A 15,791-nucleotide genomic window follows, 5' to 3' on the forward strand; every position below is an offset into this window, starting at 1 on the left:
GCAGTGCACGGAGCAGAGCGTGATTTTATTTCACCTTGCATTTCACAGGCGAAACGCTCGACCACTGACCAGGTATGTGCCTGCGGTACAGCTGCAATAAGGTACAGCGGCGGCGTCCAGATGCGCCGGTGAACTGACCGGTTTTGTGGAACATGACACGCTCACTTTGCCTGGCTTAAAAGGACGCCACGACCATCGCTGGAACCACTTGGCAGCGGGGCAGTGCACGGAGCAGAGCGTGATTTTATTTCACCTTGCATTTCACAGGCGAAACGCTCGACCACTGACCAGGTATGTGCCTGCGGTACAGCTGCAATAAGGTACAGCGGCGGCGTCCAGATGCGCCGGTGAACTGACCGGTTTTGTGGAACATGACACGCTCATTTTGCCTGGCTTAAAAGGACGCCACGACCATCGCTGGAACCACTTGGCAGCGGGGCAGTGCACGGAGCAGAGCGTGATTTTATTTCACCTTGCATTTCACAGGCGAAACGCTCGACCACTGACCAGGTATGTGCCTGCGGTACAGCTGCAATAAGGTACAGCGGCGGCGTCCAGATGCGCCGGTGAACTGACCGGTTTTGTGGAACATGACACGCTCACTTTGCCTGGCTTAAAAGGACGCCACGACCATCGCTGGAACCACTTGGCAGCGGGGCAGTGCACGGAGCAGAGCGTGATTTTATTTCACCTTGCATTTCACAGGCGAAACGCTCGACCACTGACCAGGTATGTGCCTGCGGTACAGCTGCAATAAGGTACAGCGGCGGCGTCCAGATGCGCCGGTGAACTGATCGGTTTTGTGGAACATGACACGCTCACTTTGCCTGGCTTAAAAGGACGCCACGACCATCGCTGGAACCACTTGGCAGCGGGGCAGTGCACGGAGCAGAGCGTGATTTTATTTCACCTTGCATTTCACAGGCGAAACGCTCGACCACTGACCAGGTATGTGCCTGCGGTACAGCTGCAATAAGGTACAGCGGCGGCGTCCAGATGCGCCGGTGAACTGATCGGTTTTGTGGAACATGACACGCTCACTTTGCCTGGCTTAAAAGGACGCCACGACCATCGCTGGAACCACTTGGCAGCGGGGCAGTGCACGGAGCAGAGCGTGATTTTATTTCACCTTGCATTTCACAGGCGAAACGCTCGACCACTGACCAGGTATGTGCCTGCGGTACAGCTGCAATAAGGTACAGCGGCGGCGTCCAGATGCGCCGGTGAACTGATCGGTTTTGTGGAACATGACACGCTCACTTTGCCTGGCTTAAAAGGACGCCACGACCATCGCTGGAACCACTTGGCAGCGGGGCAGTGCACGGAGCAGAGCGTGATTTTATTTCACCTTGCATTTCACAGGCGAAACGCTCGACCACTGACCAGGTATGTGCCTGCGGTACAGCTGCAATAAGGTACAGCGGCGGCGTCCAGATGCGCCGGTGAACTGACCGGTTTTGTGGAACATGACACGCTCACTTTGTCTGGCTTAAAAGGACGCCACGACCATCGCTGGAACCACTTGGCAGCGGGGCAGTGCACGGAGCAGAGCGTGATTTTATTTCACCTTGCATTTCACAGGCGAAACGCTCGACCACTGACCAGGTATGTGCCTGCGGTACAGCTGCAATAAGGTACAGCGGCGGCGTCCAGATGCGCCGGTGAACTGACCGGTTTTGTGGAACATGACACGCTCATTTTGCCTGGCTTAAAAGGACGCCACGACCATCGCTGGAACCACTTGGCAGCGGGGCAGTGCACGGAGCAGAGCGTGATTTTATTTCACCTTGCATTTCACAGGTCTGAACTCTTTACTTCTGCTAATTTTTGTACGTACTGCCTCTGCTGCTTTACTGTTACAAAGGGGAAGCTTTGAAAATGAAGAACTTGAAATAACAGTTAATAATGAAGTATTTAAAGGAAAAAATTTGGCGAACAAGTTTAATGAATATTTCATAAATTTGATTGATACAGTCCACGATGAAACTGCCACGAGCTTCCTAGAGACGCAGATTACAAACAGTACGTTTTTTGAGCTGGCATCTCCGGAGGAAATATTCTCCGCATTTTTAGCACTAAAAAATAGTAAAGCACGTGATATAGATGGATTTCAAATTAGACCTATTAAGTTTGTACTCGATCTCCTGGTACCAGTTTTTACCCATGTGTTTAAAACTTGTCTACAGGTGTTTTTCCAGACAAAATAAAGCTGTCAGAGGTTTCGGTGTTGTACAATTAGTCTGGAGACAGAAATGATTTATCCAATTACCGACCAGTTGCAAGATTACCTGTTATTTCAAAAGGTCTGGAAAAAGTTATTTATCATAGAGTGACAACATTTTGCAATAAGTTTTCTATTATAACGTCTCAGCAGTACGGTTTTCGAGAGCAGATGTCAACCGAACTGGCTCTACTGATGCAGAAAGAGTACATACTTGTGTAGTGGATTTGAAGAAAGTTAACCTTCGGCATATTTGTAGATTTTTTGAAGGCATTCTTTATTATGCAAATCAGCACATTATGGATTTCGTGGAATACCTCTAGAATTACTAAAATTATATCTAGAACAAAGAAAACAGTGCTTCGCTATTACAGGGGAATATTCATTTTTGCTCCCTGTGAAGGCAGGGTTCTGCAGGGCAGTATACTGGAGCTGTTCTTATTCAATCTTTATGTTAATGATTTAATAAGCATTAGTGATCAAGCATATTTTGTTGTCTATGCAGATGATACCAGCATTTTCTTTCAGTCCAAGGAGATCAAGGAACTTGCAATCTTAGCTAATACTACCGTTGATAGATTGTTTCTATGGAACACAGCAAATTCCTTAAATATAAAAGCAGCAAAAACCAAATGTATTTTATTTGCGCCGGTGCAAAAGCAAATCGTTGCTTGGATATCTATTTTGCCAATTCTAAAATAGAGCTTGCGAAACAGGTTAAAACACTAGGAGTCGTTATTAGCGAAAATTTCCTTTCGGACACTCATGTCGACCTTGTAGCTAAAAAGTTGGCGAGGGCATGTGGAATGATTTGTAGATTGCGACAGGTGCTTCCACCGAAACTCAAGCTTCTTCTATACAATGCCTTATTCCTCCCGCACTGTAACCTTGTTTGGGGGACATCATCTCAAACATTCACAAATGACTTTTAATACAGAAAAAAGCTATCCGCCATATTACAAATGCCCCCATACACGGGATTTGTTTCAATCACTTCGTGTCCTTACTGTCAGGCATGCATACAGCTTAAAGCGACTATGGAATAAATTAATTGCGATTACGTAAAGCAAACAAGAGATATGCATTCCATCACTCGTCACACCAGCGCAATTTTTGAGCTAGCATCAATAACAACGAAGTTATAGACGATTAAAAATCACGCTCCTCTCCCCCCTCAACTCGTACGCGCGGAGCACCAATAAAAAAATAAAGAAAACCGCTCTGGGACTGGGCCCCGCCCACGAATACGTCATTCGCTGACGTTTGGTTTGCGACTTCCGGTTGTCGCACCCAGCACCTCGCTGAGCAGCAGCGTCTCTCCGGTCTCTCTTCGCCTTCCTGGATCGCGTCGCACGTCGGATTTCTTTGCTTGTCACTGCGACAAAGGCACTGCGAGTGGTTCCCGAACTCCCAACAGCAAGAGGCGGCAGAGTTATATTGAAAGCATATGCGTGAAGGCAATGCCCTGGATCTCGCGCGGCGGCTCGTGACGCCGTGGCTCGAGCGAATGACGTGTGGTGGCCTGCCGACGTCACGGGACTAGTGACGTCTGTCTTCCCGATTTTAGCTTCAAAGTCGGTCCCTACGAAGACACCAATCAACCCGCGAATTTCAAAAAACGCGGTTTTTAAAAATTCGTAATAAATTGCTGGCTCAGTTCCGAAGACTCATACTTGGTGTGAATGCTTCTTAGCATCATTTCTAAGCATTGAAAACATTTACAAGTGACTTTTAATTCACTGCACAGTCCCTTTAAAACACCCAATTGAGCCACCTCAAAAAATCCTTGCAGCTGCCATACAGCGCAAGACAAAGAGAAATATGGGATTAGACATTTTCCCGAACCAATAATGGTTTTAACAGGTTGCAATATCGTGCACCATTCCTGCTGAATAGCTTTGAAAAGAGACATATAGACCCGAGCACCATGACTAGAAAACTATGGTAAGAATATTTAATGACGAACGCTGGTCTCCTCATTTAAAAAATTTTTTTTTAACGTTTTCTCTTATTTTGCAGCATACTTGTTTTTGTATTAGGTTTGTACCATTCTTTTGTATGTCTGTACGTCCCGAGTGAAAGTGGTCTGAACTGGACCAGAAATGCGCTTTTCGTTTTTTGCTGCATGTTTTCAAACATGTTGGCCTGTACGTGGGATGCTATTGTATGTGAATACATTTGTCTTGCTTTTGTCTGTGAGATGCAACACATATATGCAAACAATATGCATTTAACGTGAGTAAACAACCTTCGCGCTGCCAATCAAACAGGGGCGAGGGCCTCGTCAAGCTACTTGTTGCAGCTTTTTTGCTCTTGTCCAAGCATTCCTTTGTCATATGCGGAAGACTGCTGAATAAAGATTTGATCTGATTTTATTTGCTCCTTCGTAGCGCTCCCAGACCAACAATGACATGCATTTTCCATGACCTAGGTGGTGGGCACATAGTTAGCCAACCAGAACATGTGTTTTCAACGCGTTATGCCAGTTGTGCCCATGTTGTCACGCAGTTAGCACATACGTATGTATGGTGTTTCATAAGGCCATCGGCAATTTCATGTGGTTTTTGTTGTCTCTGTATGCGCAGCATGGCAGCCACGAAATGACAGAACCTCCCCTTTCCCATGAAACTAAATTATCCAGCGAGTTGAATGAGGTGCGACGAAACCTGAAGTTGCCACAGCATACACGACTCCGAGATGAACGCTGAGCACCGTTTTGAAGCCTCACTTTCAGGCTAAGGCAGAGAACAGACATGGTGTGTATGGAGCCAGACGTGCATGCACAGCTGCGTGTGAAGGCGTTGGGGCAGCTGAGGGTTCTTCGACGTCCGAATTCCGTGGTGCTATTTGTGATGGGGCAGCCGCACGTGGCTTTGAGACCATGGGGAGCTTGCGAAAGAAAACACTGCCAACGTCGTGGCTGATCAGGACACCACTGTGAAGAGGACTATAGAGAACCTGTACTTTATTCCGTGCACTCAGCATGGTCGCTACTGACAGAAGGCTGCCATCTCAGCTGTTGAGAGTCCGTCGATAACATTGAAAAATGTGCTCTCTCCATGGCAGAAAAACAAATTCACGATTATTCTGCTCGGAAGCCTGTTCACACCAAGTGGCTATCATATAAATACAATTTTTTCAACACGTTGTTAAATTTGCTGCTACTTTATATCAAATCACCCGTTACATCGAACTCGGCACTTTTTGTGAGTTCGATTTGTGCGGGTTCAACTCGGCTACTCACGAAATGCACAAGGAGCCATGACAGAACTTTGCAGAAACACACGGCCTATTTGTGAATGCACACGTCTCTGACAGGGCCTGAATATGCAGCAGAGGTGACTATGGCCCTAGCACAAGTCAAAGACAGCCACTGGTGCACTTTGGAAATCTGTTTTATTATCAAAACATAAAATCTATTGTCCTGAGATCATACAATGAGGTCATGTTGCACAAACATGATGAGTGGCCAATCACTGTTTAGCCAGATGTGGCTTCAGCAGCCTGCATCACACACGTGTGGCTAAACCTGTACAAAGAGAGACAAAAAGAGGGTGGGACAAAATGGCAGGAGATTCTCACACAACCAAGGGCAGCTTATCCCTTATTGCTCACAACTTTGGCTTGACTGGAGGAGCAGCAGCGAGAGTGGCTGGTGGACACAGTCCTCCCGAGCACCCTGACCAGCTGGATTCCACATGCGCGCACTTCCCAGAGGCCAATCTGGATGACATCATAAGCAGGAGGGATGCGTGCCCCAATGTGAGTATTTGCCGGAATGAGTAAAACAACAAGCAGTCTGGCTGATCGTGTCGGGTGCCAAGGATACATGATGTATGTACAGTGGTGGCTCATGGCTGGAACTCGGGCAGGCGGCGGATGCGGGTGCGCTCCTCCTCCGTGTCGTCGCGGGCAATGAACACCGAGTGGCCCAGTCCGCAGGCCACGGCATGCATGTGGATGCCTTCGAGCAGGCGCACCTCTTGCGGTGTCGTTGACGACTTCTGCCGCCCTTCTCCATAGCCCTGCAGCAGCCACACGTCACCCGCTGAACCCGAGCATCATCATTTCAGCCCCCACAAAGGCTCACCAGCTCCCCATAGGTGGGGTGTGGTCCCCAGGAGATGACGCTCTCATCGGCCAGCACCACGATACTCTTGTTGGAGCAGCCGATGCCCCGCACGTGCCACCCTGTCAGGTCCTGGATGGGCTTGGGGTACATAGTCGCCTCGCCACCATGGTTGTTCATGCCCCAGAAGTAGAGCACCCCTGCACAGACACCACAATGCTCTCTCAGCAGCTGAATGCAAGGCGAGGGGATGCTGTGCACTGCAGACTCACCAATTCCAATCTCTCATGCACAATTGGTCATGGGAGGACTCAAAAATTGAGAGAGATGTGGTCTGCAAGGCTTGTAAATGAAGTACTCGGCAATTACAGTCGACGACCGATTTTTCGGACTCTCTAGGGACCGCGAAAACGACCGAAAAATCAGGCAGTCTGGAAAATCAAATTTCACTGAAAAAATCACGAACTTATTACCAATATGCCGGAGGAAGCGGCCAGCTGTATTGCACTCATTCTAAAGCTCCTCATAACTATATTTCGCCGCACGACATGTGCATGGGCGATGCGCGGCGACCGCTTTCATGAGCTCGGCCTGGCTGTGCTGCCCTCGGCATGTCGCCGACGAACCCACGGGCTGGGACAAAGTCTAAACCGGAAAGCGAACACGCCGCTGCGGGAACTGCACTACGCCCGCAGTACGATGGGCCCGGAACAAGAAGATGGCGAAACAGTAAGAACCGAGAAATGGAGAATTTCGTTTTGTTTAATCAAGTTTTCGATCTCTCCTGCAGTTTGAATTAATGAGGCACCACTGTACACATTACCGTATAAACGCGTGTAAGGGCCGCACCCCGTTTTTCCGAAGGAAATGTTAAAAAAAATAAATCCGTGTGAAGGCTGCACCCGAACTTTCCATGACACAGGCGGGAATAGTCTTCTAAATGCACGCGCCGTGGCCTCCGCGATCAGCTCCGGCTGCGAGCAATGGTGCGCTTAAAGGGACACTGAGGAGAGCACTATTACTATTTTTTTACAGTAAAATCCGATAGTTCGGCATGTCATGGCTTTGTTGCCACTTGGCCGGCAGCGAAAGATGCATTTATTTCTAAGAAATTTGGATTCGAAGTTGAAAAAGTTTTTCCCGCCGCTTTGATTCAAACTTGGGATTCTCCTATGACGACACAGGACTAAGTGACGTGAAACATGACGTGCGCATGACGTACCGCAGACTCCGTGATTTCTGGCAGCCAGCAGTGCGGCCTAGCAGCAGCCGAAAAGAAAGCTACTGCCGGCCGCACGTTGAAGGCATCTATCGGCTATTGCGGCCGTCGCTACAGTCGCTTCGATTACGTTTGCACTGGCGTTTTGCCAGCATTACGATGGATCTCGTTCTCGAAGTCGTCAACGAAGTTCTCGCAAATAGACACCTTTAGCATACCGTGTACCTTGTTACCACTAGCGGATACCGGGAGCCCGCCTACCGCCGGAAAACAGGCGCTGATTGGTCCTGATGCTTCAGGAGCGCACGTAGCTGCCGGGCACGTGGCGCCATCTGGCGACGTCAAGAAGATTTGCGCATGCATTGGCTGCGCCTCAGGGATTTGTGGCTTCTCGGGTCCTAGAGTTGCTAGAACCATTGGTTCTAGCAACACTGCTTTGTCCTATGACGTCATCACGCTTGTACTTGCGAGTTTGGCCTGTGGCGGCGATACCTGTATTTTGATTCTTGCTCTTTTCTACGTTACAAGAGCTTTGTTGTCAGTATGAGTGGCGTTTTTGTAATCAAGAGCTGGTATTCTGTCGATACAAGCCAACTTCAATTTCTCCTCAGTGTCCCTTTAATTGCGGAGGCCACGCATGCGCACAAGAGCTTCCAAGTGCCATACATGGATGGCACCCGAGGTCGCAGCCATCATCAACTTTTTTCTCGGCCGCGATCTCCCGCTATCCACATCGGCATCAATATCGCCAGCTTCAGCCATTTTTTGCTTTTACTTTTGTGGCGTTTTAGCGTGTTCACCGTAGTTGCCGTAGTTGTGGTGGTTGTGGCTTTCGCGTGCTGCAGCTGAGCATTGCAGTTTTATCACGATGGGCAAGCACCTTAATAGCCACACGGATGGGAGTTAGCTCTTGAACACGGCAAGCGTGCGGTGGGCAGGAAATTCGACGTGGCCGAGGAGTGCGTCCAATGATGGTGCCACCAAAAGGATGCATTGAGAAACACAAGATGCAAGAAGCGCGCTTTCCGAGGCAAGTCGTGCGATTTTCCCCAACTGGAAGAAGAGCTGCTCTCTTATGTGACGGAAGTGCGGAACAACGGCTACGCGTTGACAGAGGACGTGCTGCGCGGCTTCTTGTGGGATGAGCATGCGCCAGAGCACAGCACCAGCTGAGTCGAAATACTCCGTGAGAGATGATTGAACGCAGAATAAATGCCGCTCATTCCCTGATTGGTGTGTTTTCAATTACAAAAAAAAAATTCGCACATCGCGTGTATGGGCCACACCTTGAAAATTGGCCCTCGAATCTGCAAAAAAAAAAAGTGCGGACCTTCTGAGGTCCTTCCGTCGCGTCAAGAAGTCCGAAAAATTGGATGGCGGGGGGTTCGAGCTTCCGAAATTTCAGATGTCCTTATACATTGATTCTATGGGGCTCGTGGCAGTGCTGCGAAGATGTCTGAAATATTGGGCATGTTCGAAAATTCGGTCGTAGACTGTATTCACGTGAACACTGAAAATGTGATGGATAACTGCGTCCAAAAATATCAAAACAAAAATTAAGCAAGAAAAGTGCGCTAGTAGTATGTTTCTGCTTCAAAATAATTCGTAGTTCAGCATCAGAAAGTTTATATTGGTACCAAAGATATTCATTATGCAGAAAAATTGTGAAAAAACTAATTGCACGTGATGAAGCCGAGTACCACAAACTTCTTGAACAGAACTTTAAAAAGGAACCAAGCAGGTTTTGGGATTTTGTGCGCAAGCAAAGAAATGATAATGTTAGTGCTGCCGTGATAAAGACGAGCAATGGTATCTGTTTTAAACCTCAGGATGTGTGCCAAGCTTTTGCTGATCACTTCAGCTCTTGTTTTGTGCGCCATGATAACACAACTGCTATTATCATTTTTGAAGACAGCGCTGACTGTTTAGCTTATGATATTGTCACCGAGCATGAGGTCCTTTCGGAGATTCAGGAACTTAAGCCAAAACTTTCAACAGGAATTGGAAATTCCCAGCTTCGTAATCAAAGGATGCGCTGACATTTTTGGCCCTGTTTTGGCGCATTTGTTCAACTTATCGTTGCGAACTGGTGTTTTTCCTTGTCATTGGAAGTTGTCAATAGTTGTTCCTGTATTCAAGTCTGGCGATGCTTTTGATGTAAACAACTTTCGACCTGTGTAACTGATTTGTTCTTTTGCGAAAGTTTTTGAAATGGTTATGTACGAACGCATGGGCTCATACTTCAAACAGAAGATCTCAATTCTGCAGCACGGTTTTTAAAAAGTCGATCTGTGGAAACGAATTTATGCAGCTTTCTCGATTATACTGGGCCACATGTACTTAATCGCAGTCAGGTAGATGCAATCTACTTTTCCATGACTAAAGCCTTCGATATGGTTTCCCATGAGGTACTTCTGATGAAGATGGAAAGATACGGACTTTGCCCCATGCACTGCAGGTGGCTCAAAAGCTACCTTGGCAGCCGCCGTAACATGGTCCGATTTTCCGGCAGTGTGTCCAACGAATTTCTATCATCTTCGGGAGTGCCTCAAGGCTCCAACTTAGGACCGCTGTTGTTTTTAGTGTTTGTTAATGATCTGCCGTTACATGCCAAGAACTCGAGAATTTTGCTCTTCGCAGATGATTTCAAATTATTCCGTAATATTGGAGATATTGAGGACTGTCGCCAATTGCAAGCTGACATTAACAACGTCGAGAACTGGTGTTTGATGAATCGCTTAAAATTGAATATTAAGAAGACTTCCGTCCTGTCTCTAACTAGGAAACGCAACACAGTTACGTTGGAGTCAAATTTCTCGTGTGGCCATGTATGAGACCTTGGTGTTGTTGTTGATTCAAGGCTTGATTTTAGATTGCATGCAAATTCAATTGTGTTACGCGCATTGAGGCATACTGATCTTATTTCTAGACTAACAAAAATCAACGGCCCGAATGTCTACGCACGCTATACTGTGCCCTTGTGAGACCGTGTCTTGAGTTCGCGTCAGTATCCTGGAATAGCGCATCTGTCACCTACTGCATGAAAATTGAAAATGTCCAGCGTAAGTTCATACGCATCTATTATGATAGATGTATTGGTCGCCGTCGTTTCTACGACTATGATTCTCTCTTGGTAGACCTCAATAGACCAGAATCCAGAGCCGCTCCTGGGCGCGGCCATTTTCCGCCGACTGGTGCGCCGCGGTGCGGGCGTTTCTTTGGGGACTGCGGGGCTGCGGACGCTCCGCGGCCGCGCTGCATCCGCGCTTCGGGCGCTAAAAAAACATTGCCGAGCATACTTCCGCAGCGTGGCTGTGTTGCAGGAAGTATTCACGTTATCAAAGGGAGCACATTGATGCGGTTTAATGACATTTAGTTTGACATTCACGTGAATTGTGCTGACGCTTAGAACGCGCTCGTGCTCATATCGCTACCGTCTTGGTGCTCCACTGCAAAAAAAAAAAAAAAAAAACTTTTTGTTCAATATCAAGTATTAGGTGTGTGGCTAGCATGCAGTTCCAATTCCCATGCACTCTTAATCCTTCGGCCATAACGTACCACCCACAAACAGGGCTTTCTTGTCGGATGCGTGGTGCGCCAGTTTATCAACAAATTACCGCTGTGAGCTTAACTGAGTCGCATCACCAGCAAGAAACAAAATTTCTCATGGTTTATGCAACTTGGTGCATAAAAACGTACTTTTGCTCAAATTATCAAAGCTTGAATAGATATTAGCAGCGAATCCAGCTTTCATGAATTCTGAGGTCCGAAGTCGCGTTCATTTTATTCGTTAGCTCTCGCCGCGTGTGACAGCGTTGCGTAGGCGTTTGGCTAAGTGCGAATGAATGTACTAAAATCGCGCATATTTTCCTATGATTAAGGTAGATAGCAAAAGCAGAAAGACACTACGGTAAACCTTTTACACCCCCCCCCCCCCCCTTGACCCCTATGACATGCGTGCGGAAAGAGCAACTGAAATCGGTAGCGGTCGTGCTTACAATCCTGTGCATGAAATATGTTTAATGGGAACTAGAGCAAGCTCAGCGCAAGGAGGTAAACGAAAACACGCGCTTCGTCGGGACAACCTTCAGTCTGCAGCTCGCCTATCCAGTTACTACACCACTGAATAAAATCAATAAATACACATTCCTGTGCCTAAAATTATCATAGGTGATAGAGCACGTAAAAGACGGCAACAAACGACACGCCAGCGCAGAAATCTGCTTAGAAGTGCCGGTTTTCAGTCCGTACGCTACCTGGCCGACTACTCCGCGGGAAAAATCCCTGCTGTTTGCAATACTATTCCAGAATTTCCCTGAGCAGCGCCGCCGCACCAGCGGCTCGGTGGAGCAGCGTCGCCGCTGCGGTGCCAGCGTTTAGAATCCTGAGCCAGCAGAAAATCATCATTGAAAAACGTAGCGCGAAAAACGAGACTAAGGTGATGACAGGACACGAGCGCTAATCATCAATATCAGTATCATCATGGTGGGCACAAACAACGAGACAGACGCACACTGCCTCGCTGCACTTACTCACATCCAAATGACCGGAAAAAAAGCTCGGAGATGTCACGTTAACGACTAACTGCGCGCAAGATAACCGCAGTACTGTCTGGTAGAGGGAAAATGTGAGTAGTGACGTACAGCACACACCCTCGTACGTTATGATGAAGCACTACAACGACAGAAGCGTACACGTAAACATGCATTCTAGGCGCTGCGCCGGCGCGACCCGCAGTCCATCGGGCCGCGCGCGCCGATAGATGGCGACTGGTGTCGAGAGTAGGGGCGCGCCGGCAGCCTGCGTGCGAGGGTAAAAGAATCTGGTCTATATGTGTACCCTTGGCGACAGGCGATGCAAAAAGTCATGCGCGGTTTCATTAACTGTGGTACCTTACTGATGTCACTGAATTTTCGTGTGCCGCATGCAAAAGCCGCAAAATGTTTGGACACATTTTATCCTGATTTGCACACCATCTGTCCAATGACTCATTTACAAATTCTGTATAACAAAACGTTTATTGACACGGACATATTTGCCTAATTGTTGTTTTCATGCCTGGTTTTAAATGTTTTTAAGTGGTCATTCTGATGTATCTGACCTAGTGTGCGCTCGTTTAGGCCACTTGGCTGTTGAGGCACACTCAAATAAACATATCTATCTACCTATCTATTCATCATCAGCCTGCGCCCACTGCAGGGCAAAGACCGCTCCCATGTCTCTCCAATCAACCCTTTGCCAGTTGCGGCCACCGTATCCCAGCAAACTTCTCCGCCCACCTAACTTTCTGCCGCCCCCTGCTACGCTTGCCTTCTCTTGGAATCCATTCCGTTACCGTTAAGGACCAATGGTTACCTTGCCTTCGCACTGCATGCCCTGCCCAAGCCCATTTCTTCCTCTTGAGTTCAGCCATTAAACGGCTAGTTGCAAACAGCGGTCTAAAAGGCAACTGGCGTTTTTATACATGGGGATGTGACAACATATGGTGAAAACCTTATTTTCAATCGGCTGCTATTTCCTCGCTGCAGCACATTAATGGCTAATAAAGAAGAAGAGCGTCCTTTGTGGTCATAGCCATTACATCAGAATACCATCTTGTACTGTAACAGGTGTGGACGATTTTTCTCTCCTGTTTGCCTCGTCATATTCAACCACCAAGAGTTCACTTCGCAAGTGCAACTGACAGCAGCTCAAATGCGAGCCTTTAAAGCTCAAAGGCTTCAACAATCCAGTCTCTCTGGCGCAGTATGGACTCTTAAAAAGTACAGCCAGCTTCCTTTTGTACCTTGGTGAATCTCACTTTACTAGACTGGCTTCTGGAGAGACTAACCAGATGAGAAGCCATCGCGAAGACTAAACATGTCTTCTTGGACCTCTCAGTGTTTCCCCACATACACCTTCTTTGCCTGGCTGTGACTGCACACTGAAATATCCACAAGCCTTTGGGAAGCACCAGGCAATAGTGCAAACATATCAACAAGTGTCTATTGTCGGGTCTACCTGGAATAAATTTTCTGCGCATTTACAGTAATCCCTCGTTATAACGAAGTTAGCGGGACGGCGAAAAAATTCGTTATAAGCGATAACTCGATATAAGCGACTGCTCGAAAAAAAGCTAAAATAGTCGAGATTTAATTGCGCCACAACTGCGAGGAAGCTGGCGGATGACACCGCGCGGAGTCCGCCAGCTGCGGCGGTTGCTAGGCAACGGCTCAAGGTCGGTCTCTGTGCCTCCTTGGAGCACTGCCACAGCGCAATCGCAAGTTCGTGGCCAATGTATCTTTCGCTACAAAATTTGCTCGTAGCACATTTGTCACTTCTACCAGCAACTCAGTATTGGTCAGCGATGCTCAAAGATGATAGTTTTCAAATTTCTTATACCAGAGTTTATTATCTACATCAAGAACAAGCTTTAGCTCATTTTTGTGGCCCAGATGGGATCCAGGCTGATCGACAGGCCGGCAGGCTCGGCTTACTTCACATTCGCACAAGAAAATACAAAGCAGCCATGCTACCATAAAGTCTGCCTCCTAGATTCGAGCAAGGAGAGCATGCCTGTGCAAGAGTGGAGCTTTCGGCAACGACGCCGCCTGCCTGAACACTGGGTGACAACCTGCGCGCTTTTCCCTGGTCGCCGCTAAGCCTAGCCGGTTTCGCATCGATGCCGCAGCTGTTAGCGCTTCGGGACTGGACAGCACTCAAATAAAGGCGCTACACTAGGCACCCCTTTACTGTCAACTAGTCCCATAATAAAAGAGACGTTACATTTCTGCGACGCCTTCAGCAACGTAACTAGCAGACGGCAAGCGAACCGCATCAGGCAGGAGCAGCACCAAAGCGGCTATGGGATGAAATTTGCTTGTATCGCCATGGCGCGCCCCGCCGCGCGCGATCGAGGCGGCTGTGGTATCGCAGTCATCACCTCTACCAGCAACCCGGTATTGACCAACGATCGTCAGAAATGGTGCATTTTTTACATCTATCCCAGGGCGTGCTATGAACTTGAACAAACAATACTGCTACGGATGCTGGGAGGACGACGAAGTGGTTTTGTATCGAAGACGACGCTGAGGTGCGCGCTTGTGTGCTGAGAGACTACCCCAAGCCGTCGGTTCCTTGCGTAGCAGATTACCTCTGCTGTTTCTACTGCTGCTTCTAGCCACCTGGTGGAGGTGCCGGGGTAGTGTGACGCCACGTATCAATACTATAGCGTTTTCAGACGCCGGCAGCCGGCATCAAGGCTGGCAGGCCACGGCCGGTCTCGACGCGCTCGCTCTATCGCGTGCGCTTCGAGACCGGCCGTGGGCAGTCCGGCCCGGCTCAAAGGAGCACTCCCTACGTCATCATGATGCTGCCGCTCTCCGTAGCTCGCATTGGCTCCCACTTCCCGTCGCTGCGTTTGCCGCGAGCGGCCCGTCGTTACGCAGGCGGTGAGCTGATCGGACGCTGCGGCGCCGTTCGCAACTTTGCGCCGCGGTGAATCGCACTCGCTTTTCGCACACGTGTCCCACCGTAACAACAAAATTCAGTCACCCTACCACACATTTAGACCGTCTGTCTAGTCGAATGGTGCAAATCGAGCATGACCGGCAACTTTTCCGCATCCAAGACACCGCGGTATTCTGCCATCGCAAAGCGCGAGGAAAACTTTATGTTCGTGTGGATTCTGTCACGGGGAACACCAGGAATGCGCTTCCGACCGAGATTTAATGGTTCGGGCGCGCTGCACCATGGAATTTGGCCCCGCTGAGCAGGGGACACTCGGCACTCCCTTGGTGCCCGTTACTAGGGAGGTCATCGATCGTGGGTTTGGTACTTTTGTGGCCTGTTCTATGCCTGCATGAGTCAAATTCGTCGGCGGTATTAATTTTGCACTGCATGCCCAAAAGGTCGCCCCCGTGGCGGTGATGCCTCAGCTCGCCACTTCACTCTAAGCGGGTCAAGCTCTTCATGCGCTTCGAGTAATGCGGCTTAAAATGCATGCGTTTGGGTCGGGACCGGAAGAAATTTCGAATAAAGCGATATTTCGAGTAAAGCGATTTTGTTATAACGAGGGATTACTGTATGTTCCCAGTACGTTTCCAATATTTCCTGAAAACAAAAAACTGTTTTTCCTTAGATTTTTTTTCCTGCATTTCTAACGGACACGTGTCGTGTTCGTATCAGTGCCGCACATCAGTGATTGCATCGCGCCGATGCGCAACAGTAATGCGCAGTAGGTACAGCGCTCTCTCGCTCGTGCCTATAAAAGCTGTGCCTTCAATAAACAGTGGTTCATTCTT

At 48.5% G+C, this 15,791-nt stretch overlaps 1 protein-coding gene across 4 annotated transcripts in view; it reads right to left on the reverse strand.

Annotated features, from left to right (window-relative positions):
* Positions 1-5,598: 5,598 nt before the first annotated feature.
* The window catches only part of LOC149325611 (protein RCC2 homolog), a 74,361-nt gene continuing 64,168 nt past the window's right edge, over positions 5,599-15,791 (reverse strand). For 2 of the 4 annotated variants that reach the window (XM_089562663.1, XM_089562664.1), the window contains 2 exons: positions 6,312-6,490; positions 5,599-6,246 (listed from right to left, as the gene is read on the reverse strand). In XM_089562663.1, the coding sequence (XP_089418789.1) occupies positions 6,073-6,246; positions 6,312-6,490 (353 nt within the window). In that variant the 3' untranslated portion in view covers positions 5,599-6,072. Of the gene's footprint in view, positions 6,247-6,311; positions 6,491-15,791 lie in introns of those variants that run through there. The other 2 variants (XR_016286043.1, XM_089562665.1) reach the window with 2 other exon arrangements.

This window comes from Amblyomma mixtum, chromosome 10 (genome assembly GCF_055824585.1).
Source record: "Amblyomma mixtum isolate Tamu chromosome 10, ASM5582458v1, whole genome shotgun sequence".
NCBI lineage: Eukaryota > Metazoa > Arthropoda > Arachnida > Ixodida > Ixodidae > Amblyomma > Amblyomma mixtum.